The 18,959-nt window shown below is 33.9% G+C and overlaps 1 protein-coding gene across 4 annotated transcripts in view; it reads right to left on the bottom strand.

The window, feature by feature from the left end:
- Positions 1-2,759: 2,759 nt before the first annotated feature.
- Positions 2,760-18,959, bottom strand: part of LOC106721628 (hypoxia-inducible factor 1-alpha) — a 78,693-nt gene continuing 62,493 nt past the window's right edge. Inside the window, exons 8-12 of one of the 4 annotated variants that reach the window (XM_045681939.1) lie at positions 9,366-9,658; positions 9,084-9,289; positions 8,700-9,006; positions 8,462-8,622; positions 2,760-3,763 (exon numbers count right to left, since the gene is read on the bottom strand). In XM_045681939.1, coding sequence (XP_045537895.1) covers positions 3,170-3,763; positions 8,462-8,622; positions 8,700-9,006; positions 9,084-9,289; positions 9,366-9,658 — 1,561 coding nt within the window. In that variant the 3' untranslated portion in view covers positions 2,760-3,169. The remainder of the gene's footprint in view (positions 3,764-8,461; positions 8,623-8,699; positions 9,007-9,083; positions 9,290-9,365; positions 9,659-18,959) is intronic. The other 3 variants (XM_045681940.1, XM_045681941.1, XM_045681942.1) reach the window with 3 other exon arrangements.

Genomic DNA, 18,959 nt, shown 5'->3' with positions numbered 1-18,959 from the left:
CACATCACTACGCCGGAACTTTTTCAACTGTCGTATTTTAATGCACAGATTATAGCTCTCAATTTTTTATGTTTATCTGTGACATTTTCAGTTAAAATAAAAACAATCAAAAATTAGAATTAACACTGACCTCTATATAAAACGAATTAATTATAATTTATTACTTATAATTTATTTTGGCAGGAAATATTCTGGGACTTAGTAGTGCACGTGCTACCTACATGTCTTACAACTTCTAAAAAAAGTTTATTTTCGTCGGTAGATGTCACTACAATTTAGTTTTCAAGTTAATCATTGAGAAAATTGTACTTGTTCAATTAATTTTGAAACAAACATTTTACAATAATGTTTATATCATTAAAAATCCTTTAGGATTTACGATGCTGTGTTGGATTTTTATATTATTTTAAATAATTTTGTCAAGTGGTTAGTTGGCAAATGTAAGCTGTTCAAGGTAAGTGGAAAATAAAACAACAATTTCATGACCGAAATTTAATCTCAAAATATATAAAGTATATCTCATTTTGTATGTATTTACATTTAATATTTCTATATAGCTACAAAATTATATCGAAGAAATAAAATATTGATTTTTTTATATATACTGTAATAAACATTTTATCTTTATTAATTTTCATCGTACGTATTCTATGGCACTCAGGCTATTTTCAAAACTCAATTAAAATGTTAACAATATAAGTTATCATTATAGATATGTAATATCAAAATATATATTTGCTGTAACTTAGCAGTAAGGGGAATTTATTCCACAGAGAAAATTGAGGTCGATACATTTGAAAGTACCAGTAAAAACGTTGAAGATTACAACGAAACCATACCTACCTACTCAATTATATAAAGAAAAGTTAGCAAAGTTTCTAAGAAACAATATCGCAAAATTTGATTTTTTATTCATTTAAAAATAATAACAGTTTCAACTTATAATAATTATTATTAATTATGTAAAATAATCTATCGAGATTTTATAAAAAAAAACAATTGCATTTATAGAAGTCAATAATTCTTATAAACCGAACTTAACATATTGTACTTATACTGTACGACATTAAAGAAAACCAACTACTTTATTTATTATCTGTAATTAGTCACAAAATAAAAATCCTGTTTTGACAGATAGTAATGTAAATAAACAAAACGAAAACAAGTTGAATCGATTATTGAAAATCGATTCATTATGTCCGTTGGATTTTTATAAATTATCGTTAATTTTATTTAAATGTCAAAACGAGCTTTTTATATCGCGGTATAAAAAAAATATTGCAAAACTATCCGAATTTAAAGGTATTGGGCGTCGACAATAAGGAAAACAAATATGTTTATTCGAGTGTGAAGGAAAAGTTATTATTATATTACTTTGGAAATACAGATTCGGCTGAATCCTAATTAATATTAGATTCGGTTGCATATTAGTTATTATTTTTGCTGTCCACCTCAAGTGAACATTGAGGATGTCATGAGGTAAAATGAAAAAAATATTAGTACGTCTTATTTCATAACGAGTATATATTTTTTGATCTATATATCTATGGGACTAGCATGAATATTTATATCAAACGCCATCGTTTCATCATCGACAGAAATTTGTATAGTTATCGGGCCTAAAATCTCATAGTAATCCTTATTAGTCCTTACTTAATATTATAAATGCGAAAGTAACGCTGTCTGTCTGTCTCGCTTTAATGCCAAAACAACTGAACAAATTTAAATGTAATTCGGTACACAGATAGTCTAGATCTAGAGCCTTAGAAAGGTTAAAAATTAACGCGAAAAAAGGTTGAAAGCGGGAGTGAAAATTTGTATGGAGATATCGTCATTTAGAACAGTTAGAAGCTTGAAACTTATTTTTTAGGCTGTTAATCTATATATATATATAAAAGAAAGTCGTGTTAGTTACACTATTTATAACTCAAGAACGGCTGAATCAATTTGACTGAAAATTGGTGGGCACGTAGCTTAGAACCAGGAATCGGACGTAGGATAATTTTTACCCCGTTTTCTATTTATTTTTTATTCCGCGCGGACGGAGTCGCGGGTAAAAGCTAGTTTGATATAAATAAATATGATATTCAAAGTTCGTAAAAGTTTTAATCTCAAGGGTGCAACATAACAATATTAGGGAACGAAACTTTGTATAGGAATATGTAAGGATTTTGTTAGTTTAATAAGTTTTGTTGTAAAATTTTATAATTGCAAATTATAAAGTTAAATAATTAGTATAAGTCATTAAAAATGCTATCCGAAGACAGAAGACAGTATTTCACGCGGACGAAGACGTGGACACAGCTAGTTTTGACATAATTGAAGATGTCGATACGAAGGCGCTTGTCGCAAATATTCGTGCTGGTCTTATACCAAACGTCCTTGTATGTTTGACGTCATCGATCTGTATCAATTTAAAAATGTTTATTTTTTATTGTGCTATAAAATAATTATTATTACCAAAACCTGTAATAAACATATTCTATATGTAGATATAACGTTTCTTATAATTTATTCTCTAACCGTGGGTTTCTGAGTCCAAAATCTCAATTTAAAACATACTACTATCTCAGTGTTGTCAGGTACTGACAGGGATGAAGAAATGTTTTAAACGGTTATTTTGGTCTCAGAAACCAAAGGTAAGTTAACAATTGTATGAAATGCAGTAGTTTTATTACATTTGCAAATATATTTTATGATCTACGATCTTAAATTACAACCACTCTTATATAAAAAAGTTAACCTAAATATATAAATTGTTTATCTTTCATACATTCTAAGTCAGGAGTGTAATATAGCAACAAATTGACTTATTTTAAGTTTCCAACAAAAACTGCAATTAATAAAAAATATTATCCTTTTGTATGATAAAGTTCATTTTCTTCTTTGACAAAATGTGATATATCGTAGGTAGGTAACTCGGATACAATTTGTATGGAATCCCTTGGGACTTTTATTGTTTCTACCCTCATCTACCCTGCATTCACTCGAGTGATTCCTATTGGAAAAAAGTTCCGACTTAGCATACATTTTCTATCGGAATGATTGTGCGAACATGTGAATATTGTCATCTAGTAAAATTGTTAATTTTCTTAGCCTCAATATATTCAATGCTTCGACAAAAGTTCCATAGCGGTCGGCGAAAATCACTCCACATTTCGGATGTATACTACCCTAATTTGACGTCATCGAAGGCCATAAGCAGGTCGCTAGTTCCCTGCATAACCTCAGGATCTGTCCAGAAGTCGGTGGAAGTCAGTGACATGTTTGTATCGAGAAGCATGTCGTTCTGCTGGAGCGGGAATCCGGGGCTGGGTTGCATCTTGTTGTTAAGATAGGGATCGTATCCGTGCAACATGTTGACAGGCGACATGTTCCTACTATTGGGGCTATAGCCTTGCGTGTATGTGCCGACTGGTGACAGAGACTGAGGGGTCGAATAGGGACTCATGAGGAGATCCCTTTGTGCGGGGCTCATTGCCGGGCTGGTATAGTTGGATGTATTCGGGCTGGGAGGGAGAGAGTACATTGAAGAGTTGACGTTAAGGGTGAGAGGTGACATGGCATTGTTGATACATGTGATAGGTGTGTTTGAACGCATCATGTTATTGGAAGACTGTATGACATTAATAACGGGAATGGGAATGTTGTTCCTATTAATTGAACCTAATTGAGGTAGTCCCTGTCCGTTCATTATCTGTTGATAATTTGATGATATTTTCTGGGCGTTTTGTTGATTTTGCTGCATCTGTTGCGGCATATCCTGTAACACATAAAATGTTGTATTAATAGAAATCAAAAAAAAATATATAAGAAAAGAAAAAATATTTTGTTATAATTAAGCGAAACATATGCACGTTGTAAAATACGTAAAGGATATGGAAAGAGTATTAGCTTCTGACCTTGACTGTGAATTTTAAATGACAATAACCTTAAGTCGCCTGTCGGCCAACAATCAGACGTAACAAGTCAACATAGAGAGCTAACATCTACTATTTTGAATATTAGTTACGCGTTAGTGCTAATTCGTATTCTTTTGTATATTTTGTGCTAAATATAAAATTTAACATCGCGAAGTTTGAATTTAAACCAAAAGTCAACTCTGGCAATAAATGTAGCAAGATATAAAATAATTGAAAGTCGTATTTTGTATCTGTCATTTCGAGTTTCCATTGTCAAAACATGCATAAAAATAACATTGTTATCTCAATTTATTCAAGGCGAATGAAAGGGATAACGATATGTTCTTGTACGAACTGAGCGTCGTACTTATACGTCTGTGTTTTAAAATTCAGACTTTTTTAAAATCAAATTCGAACGTCTACCTACCAAATTGTCTTGTAAATTAGATTTCTTCCGTATAATATTTGGATAACATATTACAATATATTTTGGATCAAATCGTCTTCCAGATTTTTCTTTTATTGAACGTAATATCAAGCTCTTAAGAAACATTTCTCCTTAATGAATTGGTATAGTTTAGGATAACGGGTCTCACATTTATATCAGTCTACCCTTGGGGTTGCAGTTAAAGGGATTTTCCGGGTTTGAGCAGGATTAGATCTGGAAATGAGTTTGGCGTTAAGTGTTCTTTTAAAATGCGCCAACAATTCAAGACAAAAGAAAATTACTAAATTTTGCGTTAAATTTGAAAATCAATCAAAAACGTTGAAAATATATACATATAGCATTTATTTCTGGATAACTCGAATACTTCATAATACGCGAAACAAAGAAATCTAGAAAAGGGTATCCAATCTCGTCATGTCCCAAATCGTGCAGTTAGATAGTATTACTCGGGGCGTAGTAATTGACGCTTCCGTTATGTTGGGGCTCCATTTTAGCGCTCCCAGGGAGACACTTATCGGTCTGGGAGAGAACGGACTTATACGGGCAACGCCTTCGTATAACTGGACTATGGTATCCTACTGTTTTTATTACCAAATACCGGATTACTATTTCAGACATGGGCAATATTACATCTTTAGTATTGAACTTTTTGCTGTTAAAATCTTGACTACATCCCTAACCTTAGGCTTGATAAATTTAGCTACAAAACATTTTCATAACTAGCTGTAATAATTTTGAAGAAATTGAAATTCTTAAAGAGTACTACTTGCTTTGAACTTCAAGTAGATTTCGTCAAAAACTTATAAGGTGTAATTTTAATGAAGTATTTGTTTCGATTAAAAAAAGATGTTCAGAGAGCTACATTTATTATGCCACTCTTCTACCATAAAATTTTACAATTTGTATTTTTGGTAAACCAAAGCAACTCTGTACCTACTACTCTTTGTCCCTCAGTTCGTCAAAGAATAAAATTGAATGACAAAAATTGCCTTTTGGAAGTGGTGTGTTAATTATTATTTACCTATTTAATTTCTATTTATGTACTTCTTGTAATTACAGGAGAAAAAATGGATTTAATTTTATATGACACTGGTTAACTAAAAAAAATTTACTTACTACTGATAAATAATTTTTGGCTGTTTTCCATAAAATGTAAAATTTGTAACGTGTTGGAAATATACGAGATATTTGAATAACTAAGTTCTTACATAATAAAATCATATAAGTGTTTACGTGTTTTATTTTTTTCACGACTTTTATTTATAATCGCACTGTTTGGAAGCATGACTTAACAATTAAATGCTTGACGACTGGTCGCTATGTACAAGTTTGCATACAATTGAAAATTATTAGTCAGATTAGAATTTTCCTTATTCTGTCCGAAGTAAACATGTTTCTTCACTTGTATGTATAGTCACTATAATTTATTGAATTTTATATAAGGAATTACATAATTAAAGGTCGATAACCTACATTTTTGTACGTCACATCAAGATTGTTGCTATCTTATATAACTAATAAATAATTCATTCTTTTTTCAGTATTATTAGAATTTCAGATATTAAATTATTCAAACTTTCGTGAGACATTATCACTAACTTATATAGAAACGGCTAAAACACTCACGTATATATATCCGGTGTCGTCACCGACTAGTTTCGAGCCCTTCGGGGGCTCTTCATCAGGGTGAGTGGGATTGGTATTATTTCGCGGACGGGCCGCGTTGAGTGTTTTAGCCGTTTCTATATAAGTTAATTTCAGATATTTCCGCTGAACAATATTCTGAATAAATTTAATTCGTAGTAAATATTGTCATTTCAGTTGATAATAATAATAACTAATCTTGTAATTCCACTTCCGAGATTATGGTATCAAGACATATTGTTGTCTCTCTTATTTAAAAGAATAAAAGAGATACCATTATGTTTTAATACAAGAGTTGAGACAGTGGAAATCCACGTTAACGTTAAAGCTAATACTCTTAAAGGAACATAAGGATTGGAAATAGGGTTAAATGAAATCAACGTACATATGTTTCATTTTTTTTAGTTTCGATTTTAATATATGATATTTTTTTTTCAAAAAAAAAAATTAATTATCCATATATTTTTCGAGAAAAATATTTTTTTTTCTAATTACACATCGTTCAATGAACTTTACAAGTGATGAACAACGGTGATAAATTTATCACTACACATACTATGTATAGGGTGTCTCAGTAAGAGTGCACTTTTTAAAATTGGAATATTTTTTTTTTCGTGCAAGTGGAGAGTCTGAAATTTTACAGTTGTCACCTCTGTTTATTCCGATTATTAAAAAAGGTGCGCTTTTCGAAAGAACAACGCGTTATAATTGTGAAAACTTATTACAAAAATGGGAAAAATTACAGCCGAGAAAGTGCACCTAATGCGTCAACCATTCGAAGAGTGATCAAAAAATTGGTATGATAATAAGAATCCTTTGCGCAACGTACCGGTCGGTCTCTGAAAACATTGCTGCTGTAAACGAGAGTGTCGCCGAAAATCCGAAAAAAACCGAAAAAAACATCAATACAACATCGTTCTCAACAACTTAAAATTTCACAATTTTTCGAAAAAAGTCATTTTCTCCGATGATCCATATGGATCCATGAATGGCTTCGTGAATACACAAAATTTTCGAATTTGGGACTCATAAAATTCAAAATCCATGAGAAACAAATGCACCCCACAACGAGTAACTGTCTGGTGCAGATTTTGGTCAGGCGGTGTGATTGGCCCTTACTTTTTTGAAAATGAGGCCGAAATTGCAGTGACTGTGAACGGCATTCGTTACAGGAATATGATTACGGACTCCTTGTGGCCTCAACTGAACGGTATGAATCTGGACAACATGTGGTTTCAGCAGGACGGCGCAACCAAATCCAACGCGTCATCGGTGAGATACAGCCACATATCTGTGCAAAAGTCATGGAAAAATTAATGAAAAGAGTAATGGCCTGTCATTGGAGCCGTGGGGGTCATTTGCCAGATTTTTAATTCCATACTTAATCGGAAAATGTCTTCTTTACAATACAATAAAAATATCACAACTCTGTCATAAAATACTTGTTTTTATTTTAAAATGAAAAAGTGCACTCTTACTGAGACACCCTTTATTATATATTTGTTTTTTTTTAATATAAATATCAGTTAAAATTTATATTATAAATGGCCGAATACATTAATAAATCTAAATATATATTCTGATAGCTGCTATACATAAAAAAGTTAAAAAAGGTATTCGAAACATTTTCTACGCTAGATTTTTTAATTGATCAAAACATTATCCATTTAACCAACAAAACTAACGTACATATAAAAAACAATATATTTATATTTATTTGGCAGTGATGACACTGTAAACTGCATTAAAACATCCCTTAGGGAACTTAATCTACAAATAGACTCTAATATATAAAACCTCATAGTGATCTAGTCGCAGTAAACAACTCAATGTACATAACTAACATTAAACATAGACAATTCTATCGATAAATAACTCCTAACAATAAATAAACAGCGCTCGTTATCGCTAAAAGTAAAAAAAAATAACCCTACACAACTACCAACATAAGCCGGAGCGCGGCAAAATATCATTCGCCTAAAACGACTTAGTTAACAAAAAAAAAGATTCATCTGTCCATCACATTACCACAAAGATATGCGTACGATAAACTTAACACTATAACGAAAGACGAATTGCTACAACGCTAAGTAAATAGACCACACCATTGACCTCATAGCTCTTCGTATTTTTCACTTCTTCAGTCTACATAAAGTATTGTGGATAGTTGCTGGAAAATTTGAAGCTCTTAGATAAGATTGAAAACAGTTCCGACTGATAGACTAATATTGATATGGGTGATTGATTGATCACAATCACAACATTGAAAAAATATATTTCATTTTAATTTGTTCCGGACCTAATTCTCGAGCCACGACCGACAAAACGAGCCATCAATCCGTACACTGGACGTCTATTATCACAGTTTATGAATGAACCAATGAACCACTATTCAAGCCTTGGCCTTGGGGCGCGGGCGACACTGCACCGTGCAGATGTAACCGGCGTCCACGTCACAGCCGCTCACCAGGAGGTTCATGAGGACGCTTGACGACTGCGACTGCGTCCGTGGCACCTCCGCCGGGGACGGGCTGCGCTTGACACGCTTTGCGATCGGCTCCTCCTCCTGCTTCAACACCCTTTTCACACCCGTGTCCCATGATGATACACTCCTGTTTGGAATTAGACCTGCAAATAAATGTTGAACGTAAATAAAATTACAAAAATTATTACATATGTAAAGGTGATTTGTAATGAAATTATACCTTGGTCTGAGTAAATATTCGTGATAAGATCCTGTGGCGGTGGTCCCGTGGGGGCGGCGGCGAGCAGGCGCTGTAACGCCGGCGCACTCGACACGCTTTGCGTCTCCGAGGGCTGGGGCCTGGCGAGACTAACGTTGTCGGGCAGCGCGCCCCACATGACGGCGGACTCAAGAACCGGCAGCTCATCGCTAGTGGGAATGAACGGAGAGTTTCCATCCTCGATGTCATTATCTGATCTGCCATTGTCGAACGCATCTAGCGTCAATTCTGTTAATAGGGAAGACTGTTCGCATGATGATTCAGTTTCCTGCAATGGAAATGTACTGGGTAATCGTTTATGGAACACTAACAAGAGTTATAAGATACGGAATCAACAAAGGTTACCTGAGGATCTGGCGAAGATAATAAAGAGTCAGCAGTAAGCGAATCGACTGGCGATCCGGTCGCCAAATCGTCGCCTAGTAAGCTACAGTAGTTGTCGCTCAAAATGAAATCTTCGAACATATCAAATGGGGTATTTTCCAGAGGAATACAAGCGTCTCCGGCCGTGGGCGCCAAATGTGTCAGGTCTTCAGGCTCGTCCTTAAGCACTGCAATAAAAAATCGGGACATAGTAGATCGATCCTTTTAGCTGAGAACAAGCACAATAAAGCAAGCAACAGATACCTAAGCTGTGGAAGTTGGTGTGCCACTCACTTGTAAGTCCTTCGTCTTGGGAGAACATGAGAAAGCCTTTGTTCATTTCTTTCTTTCGCGGTGCGAATATCAATTCTGTAACGGGTATCGGTCGCTCCTCCTCCGGGAGGACGGCGGCTACAATGGCGCCGTTGCCAGCCTCTGTTGCCGGGTGGCAGATCGGGGCCGGCGCTGCCTTCTGTGGCTTCGGAACCACTATAGGCTTTATGTCAGCATGCTGCACTTGGTGTGCAGCAAACACCTCATCTCTGCACTCGATACCGCTGAGAACAAAATAAATCACATACCAATATTTTTCTAACTACTAGGTCTACCGCTATTAGATGAAAAAAAAATGTTCTGGACTGTGCCTTAAGATTACACTAAGTATGCAACTTAACTTCAATTAAGTTCAGTATAAACTTTGCAATAATATCTACCGTGTAGTATAGTGTACAAGTAGCTCGAATAACAAACGGATCTACATAGATTTGTCATTAAGCCGCGAGTTAGTTACTAAAGACGATAATGAAACTGGTCATAAGTGAAGAGCGTTGCATTAAGTGCTAATCGTATTCGCGAACGTTTTCCTCGGTGTATCAATACGACATGTGAATATGTACAATGTATGGGCGGCTCCGTGCGAGATGTATTGCAATTGCGAACAATCAGCCAACAATACTCAAGGCCGCTGTTTAAACGAGTTCACGCCCAGTCTCATAGGGAATATACATAACTATAACATTAAAATATTGTGAAATTTTCAATAAAATTCATATACGTAAATGAATGTTAAAAATGTCTAACAACAAATTCATCTGAAGTTTGTGAATGTACCGAAGCAAAAGTTGCAACAAAATAAATACAGATAGTCATTATCCACCAGTAAATTGCTTCGATTAATTTATAAAATGTCAAGCAAAGATAACCCGCAAGTGGTCCCACAGGAAACGTTTGCGTCAGTGATCTTTAATCGAAATCATTAAATCTCTTTGCGTTATGATAAGGGTATGTTATTAAGTTTCTAAGGTTCACGGCGCATTTAACCTTATGATTAAAATAGACGCATTGAGCGGAAATTTCTTACGTTACTATAAAACACAAAACCACGTACACTTTTTGATGCGACATTTATTTTCGAACATAAATCTATATCAAAACATTTGTTTCATCAAATAAAGAACGTTAAAGCTTACAATATCCTTTCTTAACAAATCACTACTTGAAACGTCTGATCGCAGGCCTTCTGTTTGTAACAGTGACGCAACAAAAACAAATCCGACCGCACCACAGATCCATGCTCGGAGCCTATTCCGTTGCATAAATGCATCCGAGAGACCGATCAGAAAGGGATAGTATAACAGGAATACTGTTTAATCGAGAGGGATAGACGTAGGAACGTAATACAGTCTCGGCGGCGACCTTGCTAGCCCCATCCCCTGGAGTCTCTCGTTTTCGTCGGCCATTCACAAGAGGGCTCAGCGGCGCGCGCAGCAAAAACAATGGTGGGGTGGGTATCGATTGTCAGATATTATGATGCGAAGTTCTCAACAAAAGTTGTCTACGTCGTCACAACGCAAATGCACTTTACTTCGTCATCAACGAAAGTGAAAGTTTAAATCAAAATACATCATACATAATAAAAACTATTTCGTATGTGAAGAAAACACTACGTTTATTTTCTATTGCCGTAAATATAGACATAATTTACTTTGTGAAACATAGAGAGAGCAGCTGTTAGCGGCCTTGGCCGTGAAACTCAACGGCGAGTAACGCAATCCAACAATTACATGTTAACACGGTCGAGGACGTATTACGTCACATCATACCATAGTGAAGATGATCTTACGTTAACGATTATTTACCAAAACTGTATTTTAACAGAAACTTAAACTGCACAGACACAAATAGGCACATTATTTACATAATGTTATATTAACTTATTTAAATTGAGAAAACTTTAAACTTTTCTATTATCAATAAATCTACATTTATTACATAAATAGGAAAGATTTTTCTTTTTTTATGCTTGTAATTAATAAACTCAAAAACTACTTGGACGATTTTAATCATTCTTTTACTATTACATTTCTACATTATACTTGAGTAATATAAAGTATATTCTTATTTTAAACTAAGGAGCGCTAATTTGTTGTTAATTAAGTGTGTTTTTAGGATTATAATTAATGTATAAAACTTATAAATACTGCAATTTCACAGTTAATTTCCCTTCTTGAGGTTTTATATGAATCTCATTATATATCAAACAATTGATACTTATATAATATTAAAGACAAGGGAGCAACGTTATATAATTATAGCACTGAGCTACGTACGTCACTCATTTGCATTAAAAACAAATTACACAGTAAACAATTCAACAATAAGAAACTTAAAAAGTCAAAGGTTAATGGAATTAAATAATTTTAATTGTTTACATGAATTACTGTACAAATTCACTTGCAGGAAAAACCTTTAGTTGCGCTTTTTTGCACTATTTTAAAACTGGTTACTTAAATGTCATTCAGAAATATGGTTTTTATTTTTTTTTCTGCTATAAAACCCCTCACCTAAAGACATCTAGGCACAACCAAAACCACAGACCAAGCTTATAAACTGGATTTTGGCGAAATCAAAAAGGACCGCCATTATAAAATAAATTGTCAATTATAAAACTACTATTAATGATATCGCCTTACATTTTCGATAGGCGATATCATTAACAAGATCAATAGTATAATATTACAACATGCCACAAAAAAAAATTCAATCTTATATGTAACTCATTTGGCCATAACGCTTTAGCCATATACGCTTTCCACTGACTTTATTAAATACACTACACAATATAATAATAGACCAATAATTAAAATATATGCGAACAACTTACGTCAAGTAGTACGACATCAAGATTTATGCGGTAAAAATACTTCAAAATTGATCATCATAGATATATTACGTAGATAAAAATTCAGTGTAAGACAGACGGTAGACTATCGTACGATAAATATTTACAGAACATAAACTATTCAAGGGCGATGATGATAAGATTTCTGCACATAATACTTTAGCGTTTCATAATAACAAAACTATTACAATTCAAAATTAGACATTAATGCTATCTAAGAATTATTTACGACCAAATATATGAAAGTTACTTTAAGGGTACTTATAATTTAGTGATAAATTATAAATTTAATTAAAAAACATCGAGACCTATTTTTATTTGCCGGTGTCGGGAACTGTTCTTTCTATCACTAGATATAGGATGGTCAATGGTAGTGAACGATCAAGACCTGTTTATACAATTGGTAACCGATGCATTAATGTGGGCAATGTATGAAGACGCGGCGCGGGCGCGGGAGTCAAGGCCGGCATCGTTATATAACCCATCTGAAGGCGGCGGGGGACGCATCCGCTAATTTTAGCGCCTCTCGAAAATAAGACAATCGCAGCGAGCAGTCGCGCTCTCAAAACGCATCCCAAACCCCACCCGGTGCATCAATACGCAAATAATAATTATTATTATAACACTATTGCATTACAATAACAACGATCACAATGTAACAACCGACGACACTAACAAGGGACGCCGCTGATAACTTTTAGCGAAGTGTTAAATAGCGGCTTTTAATCACTGTGTACTCGATGTATTCACTTTATATTAGTTAATACGATGCGTGCGACCATTCTCTGCACTAGTAAGCGAACACATTCACTGCACTATACACTATCCACGAGCACTGACTCTTACCATGATGGGGTAAGCTTCGCAATGTATCCTGTGTGTGTTCAAGTTTCGGCTAAACAGCTGATCGTGATCGCAAGTTTGGTCGGTAAGAACGATGCGTGCGTCCGCTGCGGCGTCCGTGCAGGGAATGGTACGTCGCGACGGCGGCGCACTCACGCCGACGCTAGTGACGTGACTTGCCGCGCGCATAGTATCCATGGCGCGGAGTAAATGATAAATTTTTTTCTAGGGTTCCCGCACCGTTCATTCGACGGGCACGCGGCGTTTTGATAAGAGTTCGCGGCCCGCCACCGCCGCGGTGTCGTATCTTGATCACGGTCAGGTTAATGAGACATCACTAGCTCGCGTGTGATCCTCACACCACGCGTGTTGCTACGCATCGATATCGTTAATGGTTATTGGCACTATTCAAAATAATGATCGAGCATTTCAATTAGACGCCGATTGGTTTAGGTTCTCTCGTTCTACCTTGTATCCCATAATATAGTGGGGAGAGATTTATAACATACTAAAGAAATAAAGAAATGTAGTAAAATTTATCTTGTATTTATTAACACCTTTGCGTATTTGACGAGTACAAGCGATAAGAAGTCAATGCAAACATTAACAGATTGATTTAAAAATCCATTATTTACTTGCACGAACGGAACAGAACAATCGACACATCAATGAAAACTGGTTAGTTTGTTGGGGCAATCAATATGAGCTTTGATGATATACCACTTCGCTGAACTAGTTAACAACATGCCTTGTTTCAGAAGATAACATAGCCCATACATTGTTCTATATTTAAAAACCCACAAACGTAATGGAAGCCAAAGCTATACTATTGTACAACGTAATTAAGTCTGCTCAACACTAGCACGCTATAGCGTCGTTGCTGGCTACTCAGACTTGGTGATTTGCGAAGTAAGCCATGTAGATTGGTATGGCGTCTTGTCAGTCGGTTAATCTTATTTGTATTTTTATTTGTTTTCTTCATTTTAATATAGTTAATAATTTTTATATCTGAGGTATCCGATTGTAACTACACATAACATAAGATATATATCAAAGCCTTAAATGCAAAATGTTACGTGAAATAAAAATTAAATGTTACATCAGCAAGTTGCTACTGAAATTTAGGTATCATCACTTATTAAACTACTACGATGATTACATTTACATTTAGGTTAAACCTAAAATCGATTTTGTATTAACCTCTAGGTTAAGTGTACAAATAATGGTGTGTTAAATGGGCGTGGCGTTAGTGTGTGATATGAATAGCTAAATTAAATCTCACATTGTTCTGATAGGTATAAATTTTATAATTATATCAAATATAAAAGTACTTTATTGTGATAAATTATAATCCAAGCGATCTAAAAATGCTAACAATCCATCTCAGTGGAAGTCACGACATCGGATACGTTCGGATGAAGGCGCGTTGTTCCACAATTTAGCCGCGTAACACAACACCGACCTTTAATGGACCCAGCTCTAGCTACTGCCACACTAGATTACGAATGAGATTATAAAACTTATTGCGTTTGAATTGTCCACTTACCGTGGCTTTCTGAGACCAAAATCCCCGTTAATAATATTATTATCTGGTTTGTCAAAGATGACAAAATGTTTTGTATAGAAATTTTGGTCTTAGAAACCCACAGTTAAAGTTTAAAGAAAACATGTTGAAAGTAGGTTAGAAGTTTAAAGTATATTTTGGAACTAGATATTATGTAGATAGACCGAATAAATATTACAAACGAAAGATACTAAGCAAAAACATATAATAGTAAGTGTTTTGTATTTGAAAAAACTCAATAATCAATAATTATACAAAAAAATCAATGGTAAAAAGTTGGTTTTTTAGCACCTAATAATTAAAATGCATGAAATTAAAAACAAGGCGGTTGAAGATGAAAACAAAAAAAAATGATATATAATGTAAAAAGAAAAAAAGGAGAACTTCAAAAATACTTACAGTACGAGAAGAAATCACGACAAAAAATACTTTTTGCACAATTCAAAAATTTACTCTTCTAATTAACTCTACTCCCCAATAAATTAAAATGTGTATAAATACAACAGAATTTTGTACATATTCATATGAACACAGTCTTTACTTCTTCACCATTGAAATTACAATGACGGAAGACTATGACGCGGGGTACGCTAAGGTTTCATTTTTAGTAGTTGCACAAGTTATACGAATTTTATATGATGAAATAGCAAGGTAATAAAGAAAAAAACAATTAAAAAAGCTTTATAATTTCTATTATAACATTATTTAATACTTGATGCATTAAAAAAGATTAAAAAGAAGGATAAAATAATAAACATTTCGATTCTTTTAGCATTATTACATCATGCTTTCTGCTTCTGAAATGACTAATGCGTTTAACAAAAATATGATTAAGCGATGAAAAACTAAGCTTTTTTATTTCTTTATACGTTAGATATTATTTTAGAACCTTTGTGAAAGAAAAAGTTTTCTTAAAAACTAACTGGCAAGAGAGATCATGGGGCACTGTTAGTGTTAACAAAAAACTTTTTTTTTCTTTATAGTGACACCAATATTTCAGCTCATTATTCCATTCATTTAAATTATCTCTCCTTTATTTATTTACGTAATTACATACGTAAAGTAACTGATATCTTAACGTAAAAAAGATGTTTGATTACTAATTCGGTTACGTATTAAATGAATTAAACAAAAGAAGGCACTCAATATATCTGAAATTCGCCTACATTCTAAGTTTCTATACCTTTATAATATGTAAGCAAATGAGGGCGGTTATTGTAACCAGTAAAACCGGTGTATGGTATAGCGTGATCCGTCGTATGACCGGGTGAGAGTATGAAAGCTCGAGGCGCCATTTTGTCTCGTAAAGTCGACGGCTGAATGGCACTGTTTAATAATGATTGTAAATTATTTGTTACTTTTCAAGCTTTAAACTAATCTTTTATATAGAACAGAGCAAATAAGCAGTGCGTCGCCTAATGCTAGGATAGCAGACTCCCGTGGACATCCGATGAACTGCTTGTGAGAATCCGAACTTTAAGGGATCATTTGGAAATTTTAAAACATTGTCAATGGTTGAGTAAATAATGTATAGACAATCCTTCAGATCAGAGGGCGCAGCAATGCCTCGGTCAAATCGACGAACCGGAATATCTTTGTCAGAGTTGCTAAAGTTATTTAAGAAAGAAATGAGAGTATTTTTGGAAGTCGATTTAAAACAATCGTCAAGTAAAACACATGCGTCGATTTCAGGTCAGACGCTTGCGAAATGTAAGATGCGGCTCGCGCGCTGCAAATCATTATGCAATTAGGGCCGCATGTACTCGGGTCATTGACCGCACCTACACCCCCGATTTACATGCTACATTTTGTACAGTCACGTGCAAAGTTGTATCAAGGCAATGCTAAACTTTAAAAAAATGCAAATCGCAAGCTACTGAAATAGTATGTATCGTTTTTATTTTACACTATATAGAACTAACTGCCACATTCAGAATAATTGTCATTAAGTAATCTCTTAGTGTGCATGCCACTTTCTAAATCGATCCTAAGGGTCTTACCATTCAATTAGTCTTAGTGTGTGTCTTAGTATGGTCACCAAGAAAATCTCTGAGTGTAGATTTAATATGATAAATCTAAACTATCCTTAAGTAATTATTAAACGACACACGTACCATTTAAAATGATATCAAAATCAGCAATGATTATAGCCAAATCATAAGCCAACCTTCAAATATAAAACTTGAATAGAAATTACAATTATCGAGTGGCAATGGCCTTATAGTTATTTATTCATTTCATTAAAAAAACATGGATTATACTCATTAAATTAATTAGGCACTACAAAAATACATTACGTGATAAAATTTAAAGACAGTTAAGTTATATTTTGCAATTTAATGAACATAATATTTTTTAGGCGTAAACAAACAAATGATTTTTGAACTACCTTCAAAGTTTTATTGGTAAAAGAAGGCAAATACAAATGGATCAAGGAGTTTAATTCAATATTTAATTGAGTTATGATCTTCCTTGTACCAATTATAGTCATAGCAATGTACTAAAGTCAATAGTTTTCATTGTTCAACTCTCAATCTTTAGGTTTAATTGGTACAAACGAATGTACGTGACTTAGGCAATGTGAACTTATACTAACGCCTTACATCACCTCTATGACAAATCATTCCGCATTTTAGCGAACCCCATTTAAAGCGATATCGTCATTACGGCATATGGAAGACTCGGAACTGTGGGCCTAGCACGATTATTTGTGACAATCGCCTTCGTCATCGACAATTATGTCGAAATTCATATTGAGATTTTTGGTGTACTTAACATAATAGGGGAAAATTAAAATTTTGTCGATGTAGATACGATGTCGATTATCACAAATATTCGTGCTAGGTCTACGGAACACGAGTTTTATACTTCTAGTGTGAAGTAATAAATTTTAAAATCGGATGTATTTTATTTATTTAAAAATTCCTTGTGATTTTAAATAGCGGAAAATACGTCAGAGTTGTATAAAAATAAGCGAATAAATGTGACGGCAAATTGTGACTTCTGTTATTAGGCATCTGAAGATTTAAGTTTAGGAGGTTTTGTATAGTTTTAGGTGCGAATTTGAAACATGGAACTTTTAGCTTATATATTAAGAATTGTAAATAGGACGTCGTATGTTCTTTGGTGATGTTTTTTGTTCCTTGTCATTTTAACATAAATTTTTATTCAAATATGTTTTGTGTTGTTAGTAAAAGTGCAAAATTGCATTTCGTAATTCCATTGTTTAAATCAAGGTCTCATTACACAGTATATAAATGCAGTTCGTCGAATGAATTGCAATACGTTTTAGGAATTTGCAATTCATCTACTCAAGCGATTTTTATGTCCCATATAAAATCTTGCTTTTTGCAAACGTAATATCATTTATTTGGTATCATTGCATGAGTTCTAATCAGGAATCCTTAAGGGAAGGTTAACGGGGATGTTACATCTTACTTTTACAAGGCAATGCATCTGCCACTCATTTAACTTTTTAAAAGTGCCTACACTGTAGTCACTTGATATTATACGGACTGATAACGAACACTACTGTTATAAAAGAAAGCTTAGATTTCCTACTACTATATTGTATAGACAATGTAGTTATTCCTTTTAATATGTAAACCAATTTGAGACTTTAATATAAAAAAGTACAGATAAACTATTGACTCAGTAGCTATATTTGTGTATCAGACGGTTACGTGACCGGGTGCACGCAGGTGTTGATTTCGAGGAACAGCAAGCTTCATATTTGTCGATTCAAAAGGTTGTCGTAACGGTAAAACATTGAAAGTTATTCCGTCGGGAAATCAGATCGGCAAATGTGACAAAACGTAGGCACAATCGTTGACTCATACAAATTAGGCGCGTCGGTTAACAACCCTTATCTAGATATGTTGGGAGGATTTCCGAGAATAGTCGAATTTACACAGACCAACAATAATATATGTTATATTTTTAAATGACACTTTCACGTGTTAGATAAGTTCTGCAAATTCACCAAATTTTAGAAGAATACATATAAAAAAATCCATCGATGAAAAATTATAAAGATATAATATCAAAAGATAAAGAAGTCAATGAACTTGAAGCGTATCAAGCTAGTTTAGTAGTCGAATGTCGTAACAATAAGCAAGTAATATTTTATTAATGACTATTGAATTCAATTCGAAAATATTGAACAACCAAAAGGGTTTCATAGTTTGTCGAATGCAACTATGTATTATCTCATGCATTCATCAAAACGGTACTTTTATAGGAAGTTTTATAACCACGTTTGTTCTTAAAG

This window comes from Papilio machaon, chromosome 17 (assembly GCF_912999745.1).
Source record: "Papilio machaon chromosome 17, ilPapMach1.1, whole genome shotgun sequence".
NCBI classification, from domain to species: domain Eukaryota; kingdom Metazoa; phylum Arthropoda; class Insecta; order Lepidoptera; family Papilionidae; genus Papilio; species Papilio machaon.
This window is presented reverse-complemented; position numbering and strand designations above follow the sequence as displayed.